The sequence below is a fragment of the Vespula pensylvanica genome, chromosome 3 (genome assembly GCF_014466175.1).
Source record: "Vespula pensylvanica isolate Volc-1 chromosome 3, ASM1446617v1, whole genome shotgun sequence".
In the NCBI taxonomy this organism is placed as follows: Eukaryota; Metazoa; Arthropoda; class Insecta; order Hymenoptera; family Vespidae; genus Vespula; species Vespula pensylvanica.
This window is the reverse complement of record NC_057687.1, coordinates 11,445,805-11,472,659: the sequence shown is the minus strand read 5'-3', so window position 1 is coordinate 11,472,659 and position 26,855 is coordinate 11,445,805. Positions and strand designations below refer to the sequence as shown.

General features: G+C 45.9%; 1 protein-coding gene across 4 annotated transcripts in view; it reads left to right on the top strand.

Moving 5' to 3' along the window:
- The window catches only part of LOC122628150 (netrin-1-like), a 107,366-nt gene continuing 80,511 nt past the window's right edge, over positions 1 to 26,855 (top strand). For all 4 annotated transcript variants that reach the window (XR_006326986.1, XR_006326985.1, XR_006326984.1 and 1 more), the window contains exon 1: positions 1 to 2,315. Coding sequence is in view for 1 of the 4 variants with exons in the window: in XM_043810104.1 (XP_043666039.1) it covers positions 923 to 2,315 (1,393 nt within the window). In the remaining 3 variants the exon portion in view is untranslated. The remainder of the gene's footprint in view (positions 2,316 to 26,855) is intronic.

The window sequence follows — 26,855 nt, the reverse complement described above, 5'->3', positions numbered from 1 at the left end:
GGGGAGGGTTTAGAGCGAGAGAGGGACTCCGAGCAGTTCGGACGTGCATCGCGCGAGGACGGCGGCTCAGTTAGCGGCGAGCCGCCACGAAGTCAGGGTTGTTTTTTTCTCTCCTTGTCATTTTTCGCGTCGGAGTAGCGCGTCGTGTTCCGCGATTCAATCCCCTTTTCTCGCTGTAACTTTCTTACATCGGCTGATCGCTGCCCCCATCGAGAAAGATTCTATATGATCGTTTGCAGGATATCGGACTGATCAGTAATGAAGCTATCGAAGCGATTGTACTCTTGCACGGGGTACACCTAAAGAGAAGAAAACTTTTCGGTTCTTTTTTCGAGGCAAAGTTTTCATTGGCGAAGGGGATATACGGTTTCCTTTTGTTACTTTTTGAGAGATCCTCTTCCATGTACGAACCTGAAACTGTTTTTTGGTCACGCGAGGGGGCCTGAGAAGGAAGAAGGAGAGAGAGAGAGAGAGAAGGAACCGAGGATCTTATCTAAAAGCGTCGATATGACGACGATGACGACGTCGATGACGACGACGACGACGACGACGACGACGACGACGATGACGACGACGATGACGACGGCGACGACGACGATGACGACGACGACAACGATGAGAAGGATGTAAAGGAAAGGTGTGTGGGATAGAAAGAGAACTAGAGAGCAGAGAAAAGGGTTCGACGTCATTTCCTTCCCTCTCGTTTCCCTCCCTTTTGCAAAGGGGTCAGAGTTCGGGGTGCCTGAAAGGGCTCCGCGGTAAGAGACATTGAGAGAGAAAGAGAAAGAAAGAGAAAGAGAGAGAGAGAGGGAGAGAGAAAGAGAGAGAGAGAGAGAGAGAGAGAGAGAGAGAGAGAGAGAGAGAGAGAGGATCCTCCCGATTCTTCGTAAAATCGAAAGGGGAAGAAAACAAAGGATAAATAATGTCGATACTTTCGATAGGATCCTCGTGGATCCTAGCCGCTCTGTGCGGCCTGGTGTTGGTCCAAACGAGGAGTTCCACCGCCGGTGGAGAGATTTACGCAAAGATGTTCTCCAGCCAACAAAACCCTTCTGATCCATGTTACGACGAGGACAGGCCGAGAAGGTGCATCCCGGATTTCGTGAACGCCGCGTTCGGTGCGGCGGTCGAGGCCTCCTCGACCTGTGGCAGCGGAGGTCCTACGAGATATTGCGACGTAAACGAGCAAGCCGGTGGATCGATCGGTATCGGGCAGTGTCACATTTGCGACGACAGTACGCCTCGGCGGCGATTCCCGGCTAGCTATCTGACCGACCTGAACAACCCGAACAACGTGACGTGCTGGCGCAGCGAGCCCCTCGTCACGTCGCAAAGCTTCTCCGCGCCGCCGGACAACGTCACGCTCACCCTGTCGCTCGGCAAAAAGTACGAGCTGACCTACGTAAGCCTACAGTTCTGTCCGCGCGCTGCCAAGCCCGACTCGATCGCCATTTACAAGTCGATGGACTACGGGAAGACCTGGCAGCCCTTTCAGTTCTACTCGTCCCAGTGCCGGCGGGTCTACGGTAGGCCAAACAGGGCGACGATCACGAAGGCGAACGAGCAGGAGGCAAGATGCACGGACAGTCATCGTTATACCGGAGGCGACGGTCTAGGACCGGTCGGTCGGATAGCCTTCAGCACCCTAGAGGGCCGCCCATCCGCGGCCGACTTCGACAATTCTCCGGTTCTCCAGGACTGGGTGACCGCGACCGACGTCAGGGTCGTCTTCAACAGATTGCATATGCCGCAGCAGCCCAGTCAGGATCAGGTCTCCCAATTGGGAGTCGTCGACGAGCACGTAGGCCTCGGCGTTGAGGAGCTCGCGAAACGCGAGAGAGAACGCGAGAGGGAACGCGAGGAGAGACTGAAGAATCAAAAGAGCAATCTCTTGCACGGAGTCGACGGTTTCGTCACCGCTCTACCCTCGATCCATTCCCATCAGGTGATCGCGTCGCGCGAAATGCAATCGAACGACGCGCTCGACGTCGCCCAGGACATGAGCTTCGTCGCCGTGACAGGGAGCACCAGCACCATCGGCACGACCACGACCACCACGATCTCCAGTAATCTCGGTGGCTCGAACGTCGTCGGTACCGGGACCCTCGCGCATCACTACGCCGTCTCGGACTTTGCCGTGGGCGGCAGGTGCAAGTGCAACGGCCACGCGGCAAGGTGCATCCCCGGCAAGGACGGCGAGGTCGTCTGCGAGTGCAAGCACAACACCGCCGGTAGAGATTGCGAGAGGTGTCGGCCGTTCCACTTCGACCGACCCTGGGCCAGGGCCACTGCGAGGGACGCCAACGAGTGCAAAGGTCGGTCGGCTCACGGATTTCATTACGATTTACAAACCGACGCGACATATTTTTTACCCTCCCCCTCCCCCCTCGGTTAATAACGAATCCCGTTCTCTCGCTCGTCTCCCCGGAAATTAAACGTCGATCCGACTTTTCTCTTTGATACCCGATAGATCGTTACTTTGTTAGTCCGATACCAGCTCGTAATTGGAACGAAATGGACCAACCGAGACGAGAGAATTCGAAATGGGCGGGTTCTCGTTTGAGCGTCCCGTGTCGCTAAACGACACCGCGAAGTCGCTATCGCCTGCGTGGGAGGTCAAAATGTTTGACATCCGAGAGCGATTCGAGCGAAAGGGCTGGGAACCGAGAGAGGAAGGGAAGTCGAAAGGTGCGTTCCTGCCTCCGAGTCGAGGATCGTACGCGACGATTATCTCCGCTCGCGCGTTACGCTCGACCGTCGGAGAATGCGAGACACGGCCTCGGTCTGCGTTCTCCGTCCTTTTTCTCAACCTTCCTTCCTTCTCCCTCTCCCTCTCTCCTTTTCCTTGGCCGCCCCCGATAAGGATTTATTTAATCCGATAACCGAGTTTAGATACCGAGACGAATGCGGCTGGTTAAACTGGATAGCCGTACTATCCAATGCGATACTACGCCCGAGTTACCAATTCCGAACCAGTTTCCCGGCTTTGTTTCGCGTACGCGTATTCGTTTATTTATTAAACGGTAAATAGAAGACTCATTCGGTCGATCGATCTCCTTCTCCGTTTTTCTCTATTTTTCTTTCGCTCGAAAACTTTCGAGGACCGTACAGATTTCGGATTGATCGGTCGGTCGGTCGGTAGCTCGCGAAATAAATAATTTCCGTTCGTCGACGTCGAACGAGATAAATACGTATGAAACGTATGTACGTATAAAGAGGAAAGAGAGGAGATCGTTTTCTCTCGGCGTTTCTTTGTGGACTTATCGGAGGCATATTCATTGAATTTGATCGGGCAGCGAGGGATTGCACGGGGGTGTGTCTTCTCGTCGGGATTTCGAGATGTAAAAAATAAACACGAAACAGACGAGTCCGACTCGATCTTCCACCCTCTCTTCGTTCCTTCTCTCGTACTTTCCAGTTTCGCATCTTTCCATCCTCGTCTACGTCGACGATCGAGCCTCGAGGGAAAGCAGCCCTTCCTTCGGCTTCACCCCTTAATTCGAAGCGGCGAAGCGTTATCCTCCCTCTCTCCCTGCCCCTTCTCTCACTCTCTCGCTCTCCTTTTCGTTCGGAGGCTGCGTGCCGAAATCAAAAACGTCGAGGGGTAAAACCACCCTCTAAAATCGTTTCGAATCGATAAGGGACGGCCCCTTTCGCGCGCCGACCGCGATCCGCACGCGTGCGAATACGCGACGCGTTCTTTTGGGGTCGCTCGTTCGCTCGCTCGCTCGCTCGCTCGCTCGTTTCTTCGTTTCTTGCTCGCTCGGACGCCCGAGTATATACGCGCGAAGAAGAGAACGATGATCGAGAGAAAGGGGTTGCTGCATCGATGTAAAAGGTGCGATAACGCGTTGGCCTTTCATCGAAATTAATTGCGCGCGCACGTACTTTTTCCTTCTTCTTTCCCTCCTTCGCTCTTTTCCCTTGTACCTCCCTTTTCTCGTATTATTTTGCGAAACACGTCGAATAACAAGAGAAATAACGTAAATGAAAAAAACAAGAGGAAGGAAAAACAAAAAGTATAGAAAGAAATAAAAAATAAATACCGCCTCTACGAGCTTGCGCGAGCGTTGAAAGCTCGATATTAATTCGGAATAACGAAGGGGAGGGCACGCTAATAAAACGTTTTCGAAGGGACGAGCGATTTGTTTTCAACTCGAGCCGCCTCGAATTCTCTCGGATATTACAAAATTTGGTATAGCACCAACGGGAAAAACGGTACGGTATTTTGGGATCGATGGGAAAGCTCGGTAATCGTCGCTCCTCGAAATCGGCTTTCCTGCCGATTCAACGCGGTCGACCATCCGTGAAACGTCGCTCGTTTTCGTTCGCGTATGTTACGCGCGATACGATACATCGCGGAAAGTGTCCCGAACGAGACGTCCTTGTAAATATGTTTTTCATTTTTCTATTTTTGTCTTTATTTCGCTTTTCTTCCTTTCTTCCTCTCTCTTCCTTTCCTTTTTTTTTCTTCTTTTTCTTTTCCGTTATTACTCGTACGCTATTCGCGAGTTATTCCGTTGGAAAACACAGTGGATCTCCATTAACGTTGCTCGGTGCGTATACGCTTGTAAAAAATTCTCTTTATTCTCGATCGAGTTGGTGCTCGATAGCGAGATGCCTGCGTTTTTTAGAGATTAAATCGAATTTTTTATCTTCCAGATTCTTTTCCTTTTCTTTTTCTGTTTTATTCTGTAGCTATACACGACGCATATAGGGTATACGTGAGCAAAATTGTACGCTTCAAAGTATCTGCAAATGTAGCGCTAGGGAAATGATTAATTACCGAGTGAAGCACGTTCACCGTAATATCGTAACACGAATCGAAGTAACGAGTTCGTAACGGACGAGCAATTAATTATATACCGGAGGAACGTTCGCCACCGGTCGTTCGTTCGTTCGTTCGTTCGTTCGTTCGTTACGTGACGAGACCGTCGTCGGTGGAAGTGGACGCAACACGTTGCGAGCACCCTTTGACGCTGTCCATTTTGTTTGCCAACTTGTTGGTCAACGATGTCGCTTAACCGATCTAAACGCAAGCTTTGGCACTCGTCGTGTTTGCTCGATCGTTCGACGCGTTCGACAAAGGTATCTACCTCTTTCGAGTTCCTCTTTCGAGTTATTCGTCTTTGCGTCTTTGATCTGGCACGAGTTAGGTCAAACTTGCTGTAACATTTCTAGAGAAACTTTTTAGAAAAGCCAAGAAAATTATATATCGGTTTGGAATAACAGGACGTATTCAATCGCTAAAACGAAAAAGAAACAAGAAAAAAGAAGGAAGGAAGGAAGAAAGAAAAAGAAAGCGTTCCATCTATTCGTTCCTCGCATTAACAGCCTGTACGTTGGTACGTCCGTTCGGTACATACATACGTGTGTACGTTAAGCGACTAATTAACATCTATGGCCGACATAAATACGGTCCAACACTCCGTATGCTGTATTTACGGGAGTGTCGCTTTTATTAATATACCGTGCTGGTATATTTACAATCTAGACTCGTTTAGGACTATCGTAAGTAGAGTGGACTGGTATAATATCGTAAGAGATATTGCTTTCAACTAGAGACTTTTTCGATTTCCTTCGAGATAGGTATCACGGATTCACTGTGTATCGATGCACATTATACGCGTAAATGCTCTTCGATAAGAGATTCCTTTCAGAGCGTTCGGTTATCGTTAATGCGACGAGAAAAATCGGATAACGAATGCTACCAAAATGTACGATTTGAAGAAGAGAGAGAGAGAGAGAGAGAGAGAGTACATAATGGAGAAAGCGAATGTAGAATAGCTATTAACGTTTCGTGACGAGAAGCGATTTAGGGTCTTCAGGGTCAACCGTTGAAGTTTTTCCACTTTGTAACTCGCACCTTCTGCCTCGTTATCGGCACATTTTCGTCTTGCAAAACTTTCGAGTTTGGTGAAACACTGAGGAAAGAAACGATCGTGCGACGAATATACGAGAACGAACCATTTCGGACCGGTCGATAACGTCGTTAATTAGGCGGTACCGGCGTGTTAATTAATTTCTCCGCCGTGGAGAAATTGCATCGGAACGTGATAGCCGTCGAGCGCCGAAACTCGAGGCGGCCTGTTACGACTCGAAAAACTTCTCTCTTTCTCTCTCTCTCTCTCTCTCTCTCTCTCTCTCGTATCGACGATTGACTCGTTCTCCAAGTCGAACGAAAACAAAAAGAAAAAAAGGAAAACAGAAAAAGGGTAGCCGCGTTTCGTTACGTTAATTGATACGTGGCCACGCGAATCGTATAATTTCTCTTGCCGCGAGAATCGAGCGAGAGAACCGAGTGGGTATGTATGCGCCTGCAGCTGTAGAGGCACTTGCTTGGAGAATTTTTCGTTTGGTTAAGGAAAATAAAAATAGAAAAATCGAAAAAGGAGAAAAGAAAGAGAAAGAGAATGAGAAGAAGAAAATGAAAATAAAGAAAGCGAGAAACGAATTAAAAATTATGGACGTCGTATACCCTACGGATATTTTTTATAAGAAAATAATTGCTTTCGGTCGAGCAGATTTTTATGAATTTTCAATTGGCAACTAAACGGAGTAGGACGAAGAAGGAGAATGAAGGTAAAGGAGAAGAAGAATGGAGGAAGTTCGAACGACGTCTGAGCTGGCTCGGTACGTCGCGCGAGTCTCTCGTTTCTCGAGGCTCGGGCGTTAATTTGACGCGGCCTGCTGTGGCGGCCGTTTACCGCAATGAGTTATATTCTCGGGGGGCACGTTTATGCGCGAGTACCGCGTTGTACGCGTGCGTACGTACGTACGTACGTACGGACGTACTTACGTAGGTACGTGTACGTGCACGTACGTGTTTCGAACTCACCTACCCTTTTTCCTCTTCCTACTTTTTCCTTCCGTCCTTCTTGTTTCACGACGGAAAGAGAAACACGCTTCGTTGATCCTTCTCTCTCGCGTCATTTCCGATTCTCTTCGTTCACTTCAAGGACTTTCCCTTGAGACAGTTTCCCGTTTCTCTTACTTTTATTTTTCCTTTCCCTTTTCTTTCTTATTTTCTTTTTCCTCTTCCTCTTCTTCTTCTTCTTCTTCTTCTTCTTCTTCTTCTTCTTCTTTGTTTTACCTTTTTCCAACTGTGACCTAGCTAGCGTCCAAGTCCAAAAGCACCAGAGACGTTCGTTTCACGGCCATTGAAATTCTTCGTCTCGCCCTACCGCGAAAAACTTGGATGGCCCCGGATTTCTTCCGCATCGCCGGACGGGGACACTCGACGATTTTATTACGGGAATCCTTCTCCAATTAACCGGTCGCTATGGTGATGCCGGCGAGTACTTACCGTGCTGCTGTTGCTGCTACTGCTGCTGCTGTTGTTCCTCCCGCGAATAAGAGGGTGAGTTGGTTCGCGGGAGGAGAAAATGGAAAGGGGATCTACCTAGCTACGTACACCATTCGTTGCTCTTTGAAACAAATAAAGAGAAGAACGAGATTCGATGGATAACTGTCGAGGGAAGAAAGACGTTTACAAATTTTCTTTCTCCTTTATCGATATTCTAAAAGCAATGTTAAGTATATCAGCGAGATAATGCAATCATACGTCGTTAAGAATTAGAACGAAGAAAAAAATACAAGCGAGCCGTTAGTTTGCTTATTTATTAAAGCGCAACAATACGAGTCGCCGATTACGGTTGATTACGATCCATGGGAAAAGATCGAGATAACGAGGCAACTTATAACACGACGATCGATAAATTTTATTCAAACACATACGCGTTAAGAAATTTTACTTGCTCCTCGGACTACTTCTGTTCCTTTTTCTTTCTGATAAAACCGACAAAAAAAGATAGTCGTTCTCCGCTCGTAGTCACTTTGGTGTAATCCACTCGATAAGGATTGAATAATTTTTTGTTGATAAAGAAAATGAGAAAGAATGAGAATGAGACAAAACGTTCAAAAAATTTCGTTTCGAAGAAAGTAACCAAGTACTTACCTACTACTCGGCGAGAAGATGACGAGGTGGAGATGAGAGTCGCGTTTACGACCCGACGATATTACCATCCGATAACGCGATTCCACGCATCAGCAATTTCATCTCGAACGTTCTAAAACGTCCTACGGCTCTAGCCCCTACCCACCCCCTCCCACTCCCTCTCCCTCGGTTCAAAGCCCTTATTATACCAAGTAATGCATCTAATTATAACGCCGGATAAAATTGCCCTTGATATCCTGCGAACGCGAAGATTAAAAGCGGTTATCTTTAAATAACTTTCCACTCACGAAATCTCGTTTCCCGGCTCGACACGAAAACCAAAAGAATCTCGCGTTTCTTCTCTACCTCTCTCTCTCTCTCTCTCTCTCTCTCTCTCTCTCTCTCTCTCTCTCTCTCTCTCTCTCTCTCTCTCTCTCTCTCTCTCTCTCTCTCTCTCTCTCTCTCTCTTGAAAGCAGGAAGAAGCGAGAGCTCGCGCCATGTCCCGTGAGAACGATAATCCACGTTCTAAAATCCACTTAGAAAAAGGAGTGAAAAGGCTTTTCTCGAGATGGAGAGACAGACAGAGAGAGACAGAGAGAGAAAGAGAGAGAGAGAGAGAGAGAGAGAGATAAAAAGAGGAAGGGATCCTGGTAGTGATCCGGTACGAGAATTAGGAAAAGAAGACGGAGAAGAAGAAGGGGTTACTGAGAAGGGTGAAAAAGCTCAAACGAACGAACGAACGAACGAACGAACGAGCAAGTGAGAGAGAGAGAGAGAGAGAGAGAGAGAGAGAGAGAGAAAGAGTGGGAGGGAAAGAGACTCAAATTAAATTACGTTTTAATTTCGTGGCCATTTCGTCGGTGCGCGAGCGCGCTTAGCGATACGCCAAATATCCGACGCAATTTACATTTTAAATTGGACACTTCTTGTCGGGCGGCTCGAGGGCTTCGCCGTCGTCTTTTCGAAATTTTACCAGCGCGACCGTGTCGCTTTCGAATCAAAAGATTTTTAAATTCTTTTAAATACTACATTTGGTATTTTTTCTCTTGTCCGATATAACGAAATATATTTTTTTACGGATTGTAATGGGTCACCCTGTAGCTATAAGTATACACACACACACACACACACACACACACATATATATATATATACATGTGTGTGCGTGTATGTTCACCGTCTCCGTTTCCTTTATAAAAGGTTTATATATCAACTCTGCAGGCTACTTGTTCTCTGCGACCGATTCTTCCTCTCTTCTTCTTCTTCTTCTTCTTCTTCTTCTTCTTCTTTTTGTTTTATTCTTTCTTCTACCTTCGTCGTCCTTTACCCTTCAAGATGCAAAAGGGAGCACGAAGAGACACGAAGGAGCAACATGAGGAGATAGAGAAAGAGAAAGAGAGAGAATGCCCCTGGAATCCGCATGATAGATCGTTTTCTCTCTTCGCCGCCTCTTTTTCTTGCCACGGAACATCGGATTCTCTCGCAGGAACGACGGAGGCATCCTTTTGGTACCGCGAATAGCAACCCTCCCTTCTCGTTTCGAATCCACCGGCGATTATTCTTCGGCTGTTGCTCGCTCTGCGTGAATGAAACTTTGTCGCGAACGGCCTACTGAATGGTCCATGTATCTGTCTCTCTCTCTCTCTTTTTCAGTCTCACATTCTCTACACCTTTCAGTAATATTTTATTGTACAAGTACTACGCATGTAATAGTAGCATAATATTCTACGACGAGTTAATTCCATCGGTTTCGCGTTTGAAAAATTTAATGGAATTTCACATAGGTTTATGTATAGATCGATGAATTAGCTTCGTTCATACGCACGGCCCACTTCGGATTCGACGAAGCGACGAAAGGAGAAAAGCAACGAGCGAATCCGTCACGTTTTGCGCACCCTGTTAGGAAAGGAGCTCTCCGTGAAATGCGTGCACGCGTGTCACCAAGCGTAAGACCGTTCGACCCGTTAAACATCGTACGACGATGACTACGACCAACGCTTTGCCTGCTTTAAACAACCGCGCAAACGTATACGCTAGCTCGTTAACGTACTCTTGTTTATTTCTGATCGATTGATTTTTCGAATGGACATGCCAGCGAAAAAAAAAAAAGGGGGAAAGAGAAGAGAGAAAAGGAAGAAAAATATATACGCAACGATTTTTTAATATCGCCGATGAACACCGATGCTCCGTTTCGCGAGTCGAGTTTTATTTATTATTTATTCTATTTTTTTTCTTTTTTTGTTTTTTATCATTTCGTTCCATATTTTTTCCGGGTTATTTTTCGTTATTGCGTTTTCTTTTGTTTTTGTTTTGCTTCGTTTTTTTTTTCTCGAACGCCGGAGCAATTAGAGAAAAACAGTTCGATCGCGATGCGATTGTGAGCGTTCGAACGTTCGAAAAACATACCGCTCGCTTTAGAAAGCCTAAAGCGATAAACGAATATTTCTAATGGTACGACCAGCTGGAACTTCCGGGTGGTACGATACAGTTTCGAAGAAATTAATCGTCTTAAACGCGATACCTCTTTTATCGTTGTTTAGAGTCGCGTTACACGATAGAAGAACGATGGACGGGAAGTTTAAGATTTCCAAGACATGTAGATAGACGAAACAAAGTATATAATTTTCTTTTTTTTTTTTTTTTTTCAAAGCCGTTTATCGTCGAAACTATCGAAGACCATTCATATACCAGTTCTTTTCATATTCTATCTATAAGTAGACGCATATCGAGAAGCGATCGAGCTTTTTTGTTCGTTGAAATCCGAGTTGGCAAGAGAAGCGCCGGCTTTCGCGTATCGCCATTGGTAGAAGCTCAAAGAAGCGTTTCACGGGACGTTGGTCGTTAGAAAAGGACGGTAGTCTCTCGTTTCGTGTTTCCTGCGGTTGACGCGCGCCTATGCGTTTTGCTTCGAATCGGTTGGCTCGAGAGCAACGGAGGTTGCTCGGAGTGTACCACCGCGCTTACGTACTTTTCTCCGCAGCCGTGTGCGTAGCTATGCGAGTACGCACGAGGTCGTATAAATAAATCCAAGAGCTGCCACGCGGTCTGCCATGAAGCACGATGTCTCGAGTGTACCGGCACGTTTGCGCACACCATCGAACGTTGCTAGTTCTTCTTAGGAGAAGAAGACGAGCTCTCCGTCGCGCGCGGTTCTTTCCTCTTCTTTTCTTTTTCTTTTTCTTTTTTTCCCTTTTTTTTTTTTTTGTACTTACTCCGAGAGCAGGTGCTCGCGAGTCATCCTCTTATACCGTAGTTATTCCATTTAGGAATACTCTAGCAGACGGATTTCTAGGTTAGGATTCTCTCTACTACTTCGTCCCAATGCCGACAACTTGGAAACCGCAAGCAGGATCGTATCCTCTCGAAACATTTATTTCCACCGGTTGGTAACCCATTCGAAGTCGTTATATTCGTTCCCTCGCCTCTTTCTTACCTTCGAGCGGTCCGCCGTTTTACAACGCACCGTTTAGCATAATGAATAATCGAAATAAAATATCGTTTACACGTGTCGTTAGCTTAAAGAGAATGTCTTTACTTTCGCGACGATTATTCATGCGGTCGTCGCGGTTTACGCTGGACGATGAGCGAACGTACTTTTTCTCCAGGATATATTCTTGACGCGAATATCTTAAAAGCGACATTGATCGATCCCTCGAACGTTTATCCCATAGCCCGTCTGCCTGCCCGCCCGTTCAACCCTCGCTATCAAAAAGCACATATTAAATCCTACGAGAGAGAGTTTCGCGCCAGCCTAATACCCTCGCCATGAGAGAAGAAGAAGCCGAGCCAACTTGACGATTTATGGATGCACCGACGATCTCGTTACGTTCCTTTTCTCGCACCCTTTCTCTCTCTCTCTCTCTCTCTCTCTCTCTTTCTCTCTCCCTCTCTCTCTCTTTCGAAGTATCGCGCCGGACAGGAAGCGTCCTAACTTCAAAGTCATTAACCGTCGACGGTGTTAAGTCTCGAAGATCGGCCCACGCTGTGGTGCCAACGTCAACAACAACAACAATAACGAGTTTTCTGCGGTCCATAAGAGCAGAGAGAGAAAGAGAGAAAGAGAAAGAGAGAGAGAGAGAGAGAGAGAGAGAAACGAAGATAGGGAGGAAGAGAGAAAGGAAAAGAGGCGTCCTCGGTCGTCCCGAAATAAACGGCGACCGCATACTCGCGTTCGTTCGCTCTTGCGTACTCGCTCGATCCAACTTCTTCGTCTTGGTCCGTCGTCTCGCTCATCTTATTCGTCCACTCGCGCATTTTTGCGCCTCTCTCTCTCTCTCTCCCTTCTTTTCCGCACCCTCCTCCCCTCCAGAGCGGCTCGATTTGTGATTTGCAAGACCGAACGATCCGACGGAAGGACCGAATGTTCCGCGTCCCGATGAAACGAGTAGAAGAGTTCGAAACCAGTCGACTGAGGGATCGACTGAGGGATCGACGAGCTCGCCGGCACCTTTGCCCAGGATTCCCTTAAATGGTCTCTCCTTGGCATCGCCTTTTAGAAACGACCACGGCGTAGAACTCGTCTTACCATGGACGTGCCGTGCGGTGCTGTGCCGTGCCGTGCTGTGCCGTGCCATGCCGGCTTTCCGTTTAAACGACGTGCCTTCTACATTTCTCCTCTCTCTCTCTATCTTTCTCTCTCTCTCTCTCTCTCTCTCTCTCTCTCTTCCTCGAGCTGTTTTCCTTTCTAGTTCTAAAGTTTCGAACTTTCGACTTCTAGATCCGACGATAACACTCGGCTGTATAATCGTCTCGAGCTCTTCCGCGTTCGTTGTCTATTCCTTTAGCACTGTTTGGAATTCAAACTCTAAACGAGATAAAGTGCGAGAGGATTCCTTCGTTTTCACCTTTTCCTCCTCGTTGGACAGCTTCAACGATCGACTCGCCGTCGAGACGAAAATAAAGCTTCCCTCTAGTCGGTCGGACCCGTCTTCTTCTTCTTCTTCTCGTTTCCTCCTTCGTTCCGCAAAGATCGCCTTCGTCGAAATTAACCGGCAGACCAGGTGGTCCATTCGACGAAGAAGGAGGAGAAAGAGGAGAAGGAAGAGGTGGAGGAGGAGGAGGAGGAGGAGGAGGAGGAGGAGGAGGAGGAGGAGGAAAGAGAAATAGTTGTGAGAGTGCGTTGCCACGTTATTATCGGGCATCTCCACCTCTTCTCTCCGCGATTCTACTCCTCCAGAAGAAAATGCTTTTCTCTATCCTCGGTCTCTCGCACTTCCTCTCTTATTCCTCGCTTCCACGAGTATCGATGGTTCTCGACGTTTTAATCAGAAACATTTTCTCTCTCATTAGCGCGTTTATCATTCGCCTCGTATCCGTAGTCTTATTTCGTAAGAAAAAAAGAAGAAGAAAAGGAATGAAAGAAGAAGAGAAAAGGAAAAGAAGAGATGATACTCCGACACTTATCTATGCCACTTACTCGTTTAATATCGTACATCGACAAATCTTCGGAAGGAATACCTGTATCATTAGCAGGACCATCATAACGGTATTTAATAGTATTTGCTTGTCGGCTACTTCTCTTCGCGGATAACTTTGAAAGAGTCTATAGAATATAATCGCGACGAGATTCGTTCGTTAGTCAACGTAGACTTCCTTCGTAGATTTTTAATATCCACCGAGGTGGTTTGACTTGGCGTGGTATAATAGATCGACGCGTCGACAAAGAGAAAGCATCGAAAAACGGCAATGCTTGTCGGCATAGGTTCGCTTGATTCGCGCGTCTTGGGACGGAGCGGGACCACCCGATAATACCCGTGCCATGTCCATTTAGATAAGCTTCGAAGGCTTAGAAAGTCGCTTAGCGAGCGCCGCCGTCCTCGTAGGAGTGTCATCGAATTTGTTCACGCCCACGCGAATCGATGCGTCTTTACGACCGACCGGCTTCGCACCTCACCGCCTGTGATTCTTCTTTCGAGATTATCGTTCCTCTACTATCGACATCGATAACGCGTTCTATCGTTTAACGCGTCGGACGAACGATTCTTTCTTCTCTGTTTCCTTTCTCTCTTTCTTTTACTCTTTCCTTTCTTCTCTTCACGTTTTTTTTTTTTTTCCTTTCGTCCTATTTACCGCGTCAATCGCAATCCAGCGTGTATCCGAGCTTTCCGACTTTTTTTTTATTCGACTTTTGCACGAAGAAGAAGCACGTAAAAAATCGACTACTCGAAGATAACCCTCGAGGAGCCTTCGAGGCCTTCGATCTTGGAGCACGATCGAGAATCGAGTAATTGGATCTCGATCCACGTAACGCTCTCGAGCTGGTACAGCAAAGGTGCGAGAGCGACGTAAAAGGGGATCAATGAAAAAAAAAAAAGAAAGAAAAAAAAAAGAAAAGAAGAAAAACGAAGAAGAGAGAAGACCGAAGGAGGCGAGATTTTTTGGTGGCTCTATCTGGACCGTCGCTCTGGATAATCGCTATTCGGCGCGAAGCGTACGCCGCGGAGTCGATTCGAAATCGAAAAAGTTTAGTCGATCGCCGTGAACTCGACGAACGTCGTGTCTTCGCCGAGCTAACAGTCAATAGATACTCGAGGCTCGTTTTTCTTTGGCAACGCGTACGTGAGGCTGTTTCGCGATCGCGTACGTGACCCGTTCGAGACGAGGATCGATCTATCGCAAAGCTGAATTTCAAAGACCTCTTGAATCATCTCTCAATATTTTTTACCCTTCTTTCTTTCTTTTTTCTTCTTCTTCTTCTTCTCCTCCTTCTCCTATTGTTTCCGTTTTATATTGTCTTTTGCACTTATTCCACGGAAAAATCCCGTCAACGTCGGGGACAATGAAACAAAGTTTTTTACAATTGTAAAACAATATTCAACGAGCGGAACAGCCGCGTATTCGACGAGGCAGAACCAATAGCATCGGTGCGCGTGACGAGCCGGAACAGTGTCACGGTGCGTTAACATCGTCTGCCGCCTCTCTCTCTCTCTCTTTTGGTCACTTAAACGCGGAAAAGATATATTGGGTCATTCCGAATGTATCATAGTTAAAAGCGACGAATCCAATGTATATTTCGATCCGTAAAAATGTTTTCCGACGAAACTACGCTAACTGGATGTATCGAAAAGAAAAATGAAAAGAGAGAGAGAGAGAGAGAGAGAGAGAGAGAGAGAGAGAAAGAGAGTGAGAGGGAGGGAGGGAGTGGGAAGAGGCGAGGAAAAGAGTCGGAAAAAGAGTATAGAGGAAATTACGTTGAAAAGTTGGTCTGTTAATTTCGAACTTGTTATCCCCTTCTCTTTTTTCGCGATAGACAGAGAGAATGGCCGTCGAAGAAAGAAGTTTGACTCCCTAAAGTTCGAGATACGAGTGTAAAGAAAGAAATAGAAGGTAAGTCTCGAAGTAAGAACCAACCGTGAAGAGTAATGAAATGAAACTCTCGTTGGCTCGAGTCTCGGGTTCGGTAAACTGGTGGACTCGCGAGAACGAAGAAAAGAATGGAACGGCTCGAGGTGAAATAAGGAAGTAAGAAGGTAACCGGTAACTAGGAAACTTGGAAACTGCCTAGAGTGTCTTTGGATAGACGTCTTGGATGGTTTACGTTGTTGGCTCCGTGAAAAAATAGCACTCGGCGTTAACTAAATTGTTGAAGTTAACGTTTAGACTATAGACCTGCTTGATTCGATGATAATCCAATCTAATATAATCGCAGAGTCGAACGAATCGAAGAAAAAACTATGGATTCTATAAGAAGCGGAAAATCCTTCAGAAACAAAGAAGAGAAAATAGGAATATAAGGAAGATAAACGCGAGTACCCGATGATCCATGCTTTGCGAAAAACTTTTCCTGGGTTACGAGCTAAAGATCTTCCGAGTTTTCAAACCGACGAGGTTAGAAACTTGCCAGAGAGAGAGAGAGAGAGAGAGAGAGAGAGAGAGAGAGGGAGAGGGAGAGAGGAGAGGAGAGGGAAAATTTCGCGACTCGGATGGAAAGTTTAAGGGATGTTGGACGCGCCAGAGGGAGGCTCGTACATACTCCGCGAACCTTGATTTTACGACGTATCATGGATGTTTTAAAGAGCGTGCTACGAGTTACGATCTTCGATCTTAATATCGATCCCGACGAGAACGCGTTCGTTGGAGTTTACGGAACCGTGATAATCTAGCGTTATTAAATGCTCAACCGAGCGACAACCACTGAGTAATTAGAGGTTGAACGCACGGAGCTTTACGCCGTCGCACGGTCAAACTTTGATCTATCGAAAAACTTTTAGAGCGTACTCGTACCGTCGGCTTGAAATAAATTCGTTCGACGAATATATTAAGGTAAAGGGATGTGAATGGGAGAGAGGTTGTGACCTTGACTCGTACCTTATCTTTACACGACTCACGTCGAGCACGAGGGGGAATCGTGGGTGTTCGATAAATTGGCCGGGTGGGACGTCGCATTGTCTCGCTCACAGATTGACCGCTTAATCACGTGGCCACGAATGAGGGAACAGGAATTCTTACTGGTTGCTGGCTTCTAGGTAGGCCTGTAGGTCGTCGTTTTCTTCTTTTTTTTCTTCTTCTTTTTCTTCTTCTTCCTCTTCTCTCCTCTTCTTCCGACTTGTCTACCACTCGTCTTTTCGTGCTCGCTACATAATGAAGAGAAACGACGGGAGGAAAAAGGCGAGTGGTTGCCTGGTAGAAACCGAGGATTAATTGTCTACGCTCTTCTATTCGGCCTCCGCGCTTTCTTACGACTGTTTCGAGTCATAAGACTCGGTTAAAAGTATCCATCACTTTTATTTCTCTATTTCAAAAAAGAACATTACAAAAAAGATAGAGAGGAAGTGTGTCAAGAAAAAGAAAACATCTCGGAGAGAGTCGAGTTCTCGAACGAGATGAGATAAGAAAGAGCAATTCCTCGAGTTGTTAAGTTTCACGCTCGCGGATGACCGAAAACGTCGAAATTGCTTTCTCTGGACGAATAAAAGTCGATCGATACTGACGACGAATAGGAAGGTCTTTCTCTCTCCGTTGACAAAAAAAAGAGAGAGAGAGTACCTGGTCGACAATATCCTGAAAAACTTTGCTACAAGGGATTCGCAATGAAGCTTGGTGCGTGTGGTCCAACCGAGTACGTCGGCAAACAACCCTATCTTCTATCTTTTTTCCCTCTCCGATTTGGTTTCTTTTCCTACAGGATACTCGTAAGGATCCCAGGAGAGGGCGAAGACGAGGAAAAATAAACAAAAATCCGAAGCCCCTCGAACGGGGAGGCCAAAAGCGACTTCTCCTTGTTTATTTTCTCACCTCGACACGTCGGACGATGCGCGACGTGTTTCTTCTTCTACCACGGAAAGTTCGGAGACAGAGGAGGTTTCCTTCTGAATATATTTTTCATTGAGACATTTATTCAACAAAACGTCAGTAGGATGAAAAAGAGAGAGAAGCTGGTTGGGACTCACAAGTGGCACTTGTCCCACTCGTCGAAATAACCTCTTCGAAGTTGTATCAACTTCTTCTCGAACGAACTTTCAATGTAATTTCTTTATTTAAAAATAATACTTTCGAGCGTACGCGTTTGAGATTTCAACATTCTTTCCTCGTTTAATGAAAGGAAAAAGAATCACGTTCGTGCGGTTACATCGATCGCCAAGCAGCCGCGCATACGTACTCATGTTTCTACATACACGGTTATACTAATACGCAGTACCTATCATCGACTACGTTAAAAGTTAAGAAAAAGGAAGAGAAAGATGGTGGAGAGAAACGAGTCGAAGGGAGTACGTCCGATTCGATCGGTCGATTTCAACGATGCGTGTTACCCGGAGGAACGACGAGTGACCCGGTGATACGCCCCGATAGGAGAGAAACTCGCGAGGCGTAGGTGCCGCTTACGGCTCGGCGATAAGATCGAGGACCGGCATACCACGAGCTATCGGTCATTAATAATCGACGCACCTTCGAAGATCGAATGCGAAATCGTTTTCTCTCTCTCTCTCTCTCTCTCTCTCTCTCTCTCTATATATATATATATATATATATATATATATATATATATGATCTTTTTCCTTTTTTCTCGTTTCCTCTCGCTCTCGAAACCGGTGCCACGCGTTCGTCACGTTCGAGATCGATGCTTCGCATTTAATTGCCAATTAAGTCGAAAAGAAAAAGGAAAACCTCGTCGTTCCGAATTAGTAGGATAACCCCATTATTTGTAGATCAAATCGTTGAACCACCATATACGTAAGATGCGTTTAAAAGTTTGTCGTGCTATGCGTTAAGTTTAATTCGACCGTACGGGTCTGGGCTAGGGAGATAAACGTTTTTTGCTTACGTTGTCTCCTAAGGGAGCTTAGTCCTCGACCCTCTCGGTGAGATCCGACATATTTTCTTTTAAAGAAGAGAGAAGGGGATGGGATAAAAAAAAATGTGTGTGTGTATGTGTGGGTATGAGAGAGAAAGGGAGCATGTGTCACGGGCAGTAATTACTTAGTTATTTAAACGCGTACGATTACCAACGTGACAGATCGAACTCTCTAGGAGGCGAATTAATTTTAAAACGAGCGTGGAAGGAGAGGTCACTCTCTCCCTCTCTCTGTCGATCGGATGAAATGGCAAAATTACGAGGTGGCTTGCCCTCTCTACCGGTCTTGGAACGATCCAGTATACAAGAGAGTTAATGCCGAATAAGAACTCGTACGATCGTTACCGGTGTCACGATCTCGAACTCGTAGGAAGATCTCAAAGTCAGGATGACGAAGGTAAAAAGCGACTAAAGGATCTTCAAAGACGCCGATTTCGGTGATCGCGAGCGAACGAGTTTCTCTTTCTCTGTTTGCCCTATAGAAAAGTAACGGAAGAAGTGGAAGCGTGTGCTTCAACGTGGATAACAAGGACAGAGATGGTGGTATATCCTCTCTTGGAGTACTCTTCTCGATACTTTCCTCCGATACTTTCCGCTTGGAGGAACGTACTCTTTTGAACGTACCTTTCTTTCCTTCTTTCTCTCTCGTCCAATTACCTTATTAAATTATAAAGTAACACGGGCTCTCAAAGGCATTCTCATAAGAATGTTATGAGATTTCCGTCGTTATTAGAGGAGATAACGAAGATGACGAGGTCTCCTCTCTCTCTCTCTCTCTCTCTCTCTCTCTCTCTCTCTCTCTCTCTCTTTCTCTCTGGCTGTCCTTTGTCGTTCGTCGAGCATTTTCGATCCTCGTGTAGGAGAAAAGTGACGTTTGGGATGAGACGTCGAACGAATATCGGGAACAACGCCGATGACCGGTAACGACGACGATCAAGAGCAAAAAGAAGCAAAAGAAGAAGAAGAAGAAAAAGAAGAAGAAGAAGAACAAGAAGAAGGGTCAGCGCGTGGTGTGCAGCTTACGTAGGATACGTAAAGGCTCGTGTAAGGATGCGTGCTCGTCTCGGTCGCGTAGGCGTCGGCGCGTAACGTTCGTGCGCGCGTTTCTCTACGCGCAGACACGCACACCATCGTTGAGACAAAACGCCAGGACCACCCGTGTTAGAGTGTAAGTATCTCGAAGAGAACTAAGCAACGAAGAAAGAAAGAGCGAGCTGGACGGATGGATCTCTCTATCGTCTATACTCCCGGGCTGCGAATCTGTTCTTCTGGAAAGCCGACTTTAACTTCTTTCTGCCTTGCCTTTCCGAACGTAACACGCTGGAAACTAAAGCCGATCGATAATCCCAAAGTTCTCGGCGAAGATCGTCCAAGGATATTACAATTTTTTACTCCCTTACTCGTCATTTCAATCCTTTACCTTCCTCATTCCCAACGATCGCGATCGAACGATCTTACCTATTTGTCTTACCTATTTCTATTTTATCAAATCTCAACCTCCCTATTTTTTCTCTCCTCTTTCTTCTCCTTTTTGTTTCCCCAGTTGCATTCGTTCTGGATGATCGATCTCTCCTTCGTAGACCCGGCCATTATGAACCTTTTAAAGAAGCAATTTTCTCTGTACGTCGAGCGCATTCTCTCTCTCTCTCTCTCTCTCTCTCTCTCTCTCTCTCTCTCTCTCTCTCTCTCCCCCCTTATTTTTCTCTCTATTTTTCTCTCGCTCTTTCATTACGATTTCGATTCGAAACGCAGCAACGTGTTTTTGACAGTAGTAGACGAGCGTGCTTCGCGTGAATACGTTATTAAAGATTTCAAACGTGACGTATCGGTAATGAAGAGGGAGGGGAAAGACCTGCCCTTTGGGAATAATCCGATCTCTTTACGAGTGACATCGTGCGTTAGAGAGCGAGCGAAAGAGAAAACAGAGAGACAGAGAGAAAGAGTTTGCTATAGATGGGAGGTCCTGCAACTCTCTTTCTCCGTCGTCCACCTCTTTTCAAGATGCTAATAAGTACGATCTCCATGACAAATGCCGTAGCTGCAACCGCATGCTTTGCCGACGTCGTTTCGAGCACGGTGGTCTTCCTCGTGATCGAACTCTCGACAACATGGAGAAGTCAGAAACGCCAGGTTTCTCTCCGTCGATCTCTACTACTTCCATCTCTTTCTCTTTTGCTTTTACTTTTACTTCTCTTTCTTTCTTTCTTTCTTTTCTTTTCTTTTCTTTTCTTTTCTTTTCTTTTCTTTTCCTCTCTCATTCACGATCGGATCTCGATCGATACGCCTGCGAGCGAAAATTCGCCTTGGCTGCATCCGTCTTCGTTCATCTTTTATCCACTTACTTCTCCTCTTTGGCTCCTCCGCAGAGAAAAGTAAAAGATATGAAATTACTCTCTACGAAGATTTCTTAGGAAAGCGTCGAGATGGGAACGGGGGGTGCGATGGAGGGAAGGGATCTAAACTTTTACGATCATTTTCCAGACGATGCAACGGAACGTAAGTATCTATCTCGCAAATAGATCGCAAAATATACATTTCTATCTCGTGTTCCACCGTTGGCATTACATCCATCAGTTCTTCTTCCCCCTTCCCCTATCTCTTTCTTTCTCTCCGTCTAACCATAGAGAGATAAAGTCGGTAGATCATAAAGAGGAACGATAAAACTGTTTTCAGATATACGGGAAAGCGTTTCTTCTCTCGGAAGGATAGCGTATCGAATGCGATGTTTCCCCTTCTAGTTTTTACACTGAATTTCGAAATGTGCTCGAAAAGGGAGGAGAGGGGAAAAGGGAGTCGAAAGGGAGAGAAACTCTGCCTTTTTGTCCAAGTACAAAACCAAGTGTATTGGTCCCACGTGTTGTAGGAATCTACGGTTCGGATATTCTCTGGTGAACGTCGGTGCCTTCGGGCGTTAAAGGACGTTAAGGGAATTCCACGGTCTGAAAGAGGTGTGGAATCGACCAGAAACGGTCGGTTCGAGGTGCGAACGCACCCTAGGAAGTCCATTGTCCTCCTCTCCCTTCCTCTCTCGTCCATCGCTACGTTCTTTCGTCCACCCTCGGAAAAAGCATCGACTGCCACCCATGCCGTGTCCACCGACCGATATAATACGCTCCTATAATTCCCACGTATGTCCGAGAGAGAGAGAGAGAGAGAGAGAGAGGGAGAAAAAGAGAGAAGAGGAAACGACTGGATCTCTCTTTCTCTCTTTCCGTTAGTAGCTGTAGTACCCGTGAAATGTAAAAATTCACGTGTGAAAATCCCTATCCTTGTGCGTCGTTCTCTGTGTAAAAATGTTTGCGCAAGACCTTGAGTGGATATTCCATTGTATCGACGTGTACTGCAGACAGAGATAGAGAGAGAGAGAGAGAGAGCTTTGGAATTTCAAGGAAAGTCCGAGGATGATAGTTACGATTTTGGATTAGCGTAGAAAAACAAGCGTATCCCTCGAAAAATATGACACAAGTGTGTAGAGAGTGTTTGGACACGTTCCATTGTCCTCCCTTTAGCGCACCCTCGTACGTTCCTAGAGCTCGAATTTGAATGGCCTTGTATTTTTATCGTCCATGTGTAGTATCCCGCCGTAGCTTCTCTCTTTTTCTTTTCTCCTTCCTCTATTTTCTCTTTTCTTTTCTTTTCTTTTCCTTTCTTTTGTCAAGAAAGATTTCCCAAGTACGGTCTATATTTTCTTAACGTTCTCCTTCTATCTCGTCCTTGTCGCAGCAACAACTTTCTCGATTAGTAAAATATTCACGAGGAGAAGAAGAAGTTGATAATTAGCGAAGCTCCCAGCGACTCGTCGGCGTATTTCGAAGAATTTGATTCAGGCTTCTCTATCTCTAGGGAACGAAGATGATAATACGTAAGAAAAGCGCGTCGATGTGGGAATATCAAATTTACGAGCGAACCAAGCAGAGTGTTTCCGCGATATCGGCGAAAGACGACGTAATGGAAGCGTTCTTTCGGAGCAACGTCGAGAATAAGGAGCGAGCGAGAGAGAGACAGAGAGAGAGAGAGAGAGAGAGAGAGAGAGAGAGAGAGGAGAGAGACTGTGGGTGGAAAAGGTGCTCGGAGTGGGGAGAATGACACGGATCCTAGTAAAGATATCGTCCGCGGAAAATAAATCGTTAGAAATCCCGAGAAGAAGATTCCAGCACGCACGAGGCGTTACTACGTTCTATCGGTGCCGATAAATTGGAATTAATTAGCGAAAATAAACGAGCTCCTTGATTCTCGTCCGCGTGAAACGGACGCTGATCGTGAATGCTAATGAAACGATAAACGGAACCGTCGTGGAGGCGTAGAAGAAGTAGGTGGAAGTGGAAAAGGCAAACGAGAAAAGTTAAAGGTCCGTTTCCAATGTTCCGCGAGTTCGTCGGACGTTTAAAGCTCGTCTATAAATCATTCGACGATTAATCTTAATCAGAGTCGATATTAACCACGCGTAACACGATGAGTTACGATCGGCAAACATGCTAAATTGAATTATATCTATCATCTGCGTGACCGACCGAGAACTAATGCAAAACGAGCAAATTGCTCCGAACGAGTGTGCTCGTTCTACGATTTCTCTACGCCTCTAATAAACCAATTATAAATTTATCATTTATTTCGAGAAAAAATCTTCCTCGTCGTTCCAACGAAAGATTCTTTCGTTGGCGCGATACGAAAAGTACTACGCGATAAAAAGTAAAACGATATTCGGGAGCGAGGACTTTGACGCGAGGAGATTCCGAGATAAATTCGTCTCGTTAAAAGAGGTGCCCGATTTTCGATCGAACCGCTGCTTCGACATGTTTCTTCGTAAATCTGTCGGATCGTTCCATCCTCCTTTTTTATCCCTCTCCTCTCTGCTCCCAGCATCTATTTCTTTATTTCGAAGGCATGCGGTTGTTGGAAAAAGAGAGAGCGAGAGACGGCACGTTCGTATTCGATTCGGCCCTGGAATATTTTCTCCTAATCCTTCGTCTACCTGCCGGTTGCTGCCCCTTCTTTTCCCGATCTCATTTCCTCGACTTTGGATGACACGGGGAATGGAACCGTAGATTCGCTCATATTCGTACATTTTAGAATATAGCGCGTAGGATTTAAAAAGGAAACGAGAAAAAGAAATGAAAGAAGAAATGACAAATAACAGGTAATACGTATACGTACGATATACACGTAGCTGTAACTTATAAGCATTCTTGTCTCGGATTATTCAGCTCTGACGTTTTTATGCCTTAGGCGCACCAAGGCGAGAACTGGACCGGTGTATAATAATTTCGGGTTCGATTACCACTCGTATATCGATAGGCGGTTATTTAAAGCGGCTCTCGTTGCACCTTCGCTTCTCAGAATTTTGCGGCTGGGGCGCGTTGCCGCTTCCAAAAATAAAATTACATAAGCCGAGCCCGTACGCGAAAAGATTTCGTTTAATTAAATCGCGCAAGATCGGACGATCGAAAAAGATTTTTCCTTTTTCCTGGATACGCTTCGAGAGGGTGGCTCGCAACTCGGCCGATTAAAAAACGTGCCGTGAAATGCGCTCGAAGAGAGGTCATCGAAAAAGAGGACGATTAATCACCGTCGAGCTTCAAAGCAAAGGATCAAGAAACTCGTCTTTCGACTCGAGGGAAGAAGGAAAGAACGAAAGAAAGAAAGAAAGAAAGAAAGAAAGAAAGAAAGAAAGAAAGGTAGACGGATCGTCGAACGGAGTCCAACCATCCTTTCTTACGTAGTTTAACTTGACTAAAATCCTACGCTTAATAGAAAAACAGAACGGATTATAGAAACGGAAATAAATATAAAATTGGACGTGAACGAAATTACGTAAAATTTACGTTGAATTTTATAGGAGATCCCGACGATAAACGAGAATATACATTTCTGCGAGGCGAGATCCGACTTTGACGCTTGAGGAAATAAATAAGATAAAAAGAGATCTTTGCGAGGAAATGAAAACGGAGTCTGATCGTACGTTATTGCCCAACGCGAAAAAAGGAAGGCGAGCGTATGGATACGTATGTACGTACGCGCACATATACCAGTTTGATACTCGGCAGAAACCCGGTTTCCTTAAATTCACGCGACGTCGAGCTCCTTATTTGCTTTCTCGGGGCCGAGATTTCTCCGAAGCCGAAGCAACAGCAACATCGGCAGCGGAGAAGGACGCTGATCTCTGGTACGTGGCTTTGAGGTAAGCCAGGCCAGAAGGTAGTACCACGTACGGATTTAAAGGCAGCTGCCGGTGAGACGCAGCGAGATTCGAGATCGTAAAATCGTGTGGCGATCGGTACTCTCCTGTTTTTACTTCCTCGCCGGAGGGCGAGAAGATGACTAATGATCGTTGCGCACAGGCCCAATCTCTTCGATTAAATTCGTGCTCTTTGAGAGCCACCTTCGCTCGTGCCACGACTTCGATCGGCTAAGATCCGACCGACCGGCCACTCGACTATTTTCTCCCTTCTATTTTTACGCTCTTCGAACGATACGAGCGCTCGTGCTCTTCCACCTTTTTTATTCTCTCTTTTCTTTCTTTCTTTCTTTCTTTCTTTCTTTCTTTCTTTCTTTCTTTCCTTTCTACTTCGTTCGATTGGAAACCAAGATGTGAATGATCTTACATGAGATTTAACGGTTTTATAGAGGGGAATATGTAGATACGGCTCGATGAAATTACCCGAAACATTCCGGTTACGTTCGTCTCTACGGGAACGATTCTCTTTTCCGGCTTGTCCAACTGCGAGGCATCGCCATTTCCAGCAGTGATACGTTACCCTCTCTCGAAGCCGATGGTGGCCCGGTACGTCAGGGCCACGTTTTTCCCTCGAGGGTAAAACTAGATTAGCGCTTCTGGCATGACAGGGGCGATTCTTACTCGTCTTCCAAATGCTCTTTGTAGTCGACACGTGTGCGCGCTTCGTACACGCGCACACCCGCAAACTACCTCCTATTTTTCTCCGCTTTATCCGTACACCCCCCTCCCTCTCTCTCTCTCTCTCTCTCTCTCTCTCTCTCTCCTTCTCATCTTTCCTACGTCGGCCGCGTTTCCGTTCACCATTTTCACCCTCTGTTTACCCACGAAATTTTCGCGATAATTTCGACGAATTTCAAACCACGAGCACGAACCAATCCGTTTATGAGAATCACCCGTGATATCGACGTTTATATGGATTTCCAATTTTCCAACGGGACTTTTTCAACGTTACGCATTCATTTTTATCTCTTAAAACGACTCCTGTTATCTCTCGTTAAACGATCGGAAGGCCAATAAGAAGAAACCGAATATCGCATTGCTCGGACTCATCTCGTACGTTGTTTTCCCCGTCACGATTCATATACTTTCTTCTTTCTTTTTCTACTTCTCTCCGTCCCTCCCTCCTCTCTCTCTCTCTCTTCTCAACGCAGATGTATTATCTGCTTGCATAAGAGCACGTCGAGCAACGCGTGGGCGTTAGGACGAACAGAGGCGTCGAATCGTCGTGGAAGGAATTACGATATCCCGTTTTTTTCTCTCTCTTTCTCTCTTTCATTCTTTCATTCTTTCATTCTTTCTTTTCGAGCCCACACACTTTAGTGCGGACGTACGCACGCGTGGAACTCAAGACGAACGATAATCGCGAGGAGCAAAGAGAAAAAAAGGGGGAGAGGGGGAAGGGACTCCGGAAGTGGATGAGATGCTATCGAGCAAGACGGATGCTGCGCGAGCTTTGATTCCTTTCCTTTTCTTCTTTTTTTTCTCCACTTCTTCTTCTTCATCTTCTTCGTCTTCTTCTTCTATTCTCTGCAGGGTATCGGAAAGTTAAAAGGGCGTCGAAAGGGATGGGCGGAGGTAGAAAGGAAAATAAAATATATGGATGGGGGTTAATGAGATGGAAAAGAGAGAGAGAGATAGATAGAGAGATAGAGATGAAAAATAAACGAAAAAGTACTTTTCAAGCGTCGATCGTTGATAAACGCAGCTGCAGTCGAAGCGAACGAATAAGAAGCTACTTCGTTTGACGATAGTAGTGTTGTCCGTGCACGTATAACGTACACGTATCTCTGTTTCGTCGTTTCTTTTTCTTTTTCTTTTTTTTTTTTTTCATCTCCTCCCCTCCCTCCCTCCCTCTCTACCTCGCCCCCTTTTTCTATTCTTCCCCTATCGGCCATAAAACAGAGAGATATCATTTTCTCGCTGAGAAAATGAAAGAGGAAAGAAGAGGCAAGAGGATCCAAAGAATGCTCGAGCTGCATTGTAATAAACCGAACGCATAAAGATGCTAAACACGAGGAATGCAGAAAAAGTTACGACGTTACGTAGACACGCCTACGTTATACATACTTACTCCGTTAGAGAATATTCTACGCTTTATTCTCTATTCGAATAGAAGGCGAAACGAGTTTGATTTCACTTTTCTCTCTCCCCTTTCCTCCGTGTACGAAATTCAATGAAATTTTCATATACGCTTGGATAGAAAGAAAATAAAGTTTATACTCGCGAAACAGTTTCAACTCGCGTCTCGTTCGACCGTGAAGAAGAGGAAATGCCGGAGAGAAGAAATGGAAGCTTCTTATAACATACCTATATAGGATCGTCCCCGTTGAAGCCGCACCTTATCGCATCGAGACGACTCTTCTGCCGCATCTAAAGACCGGAACGCACGATT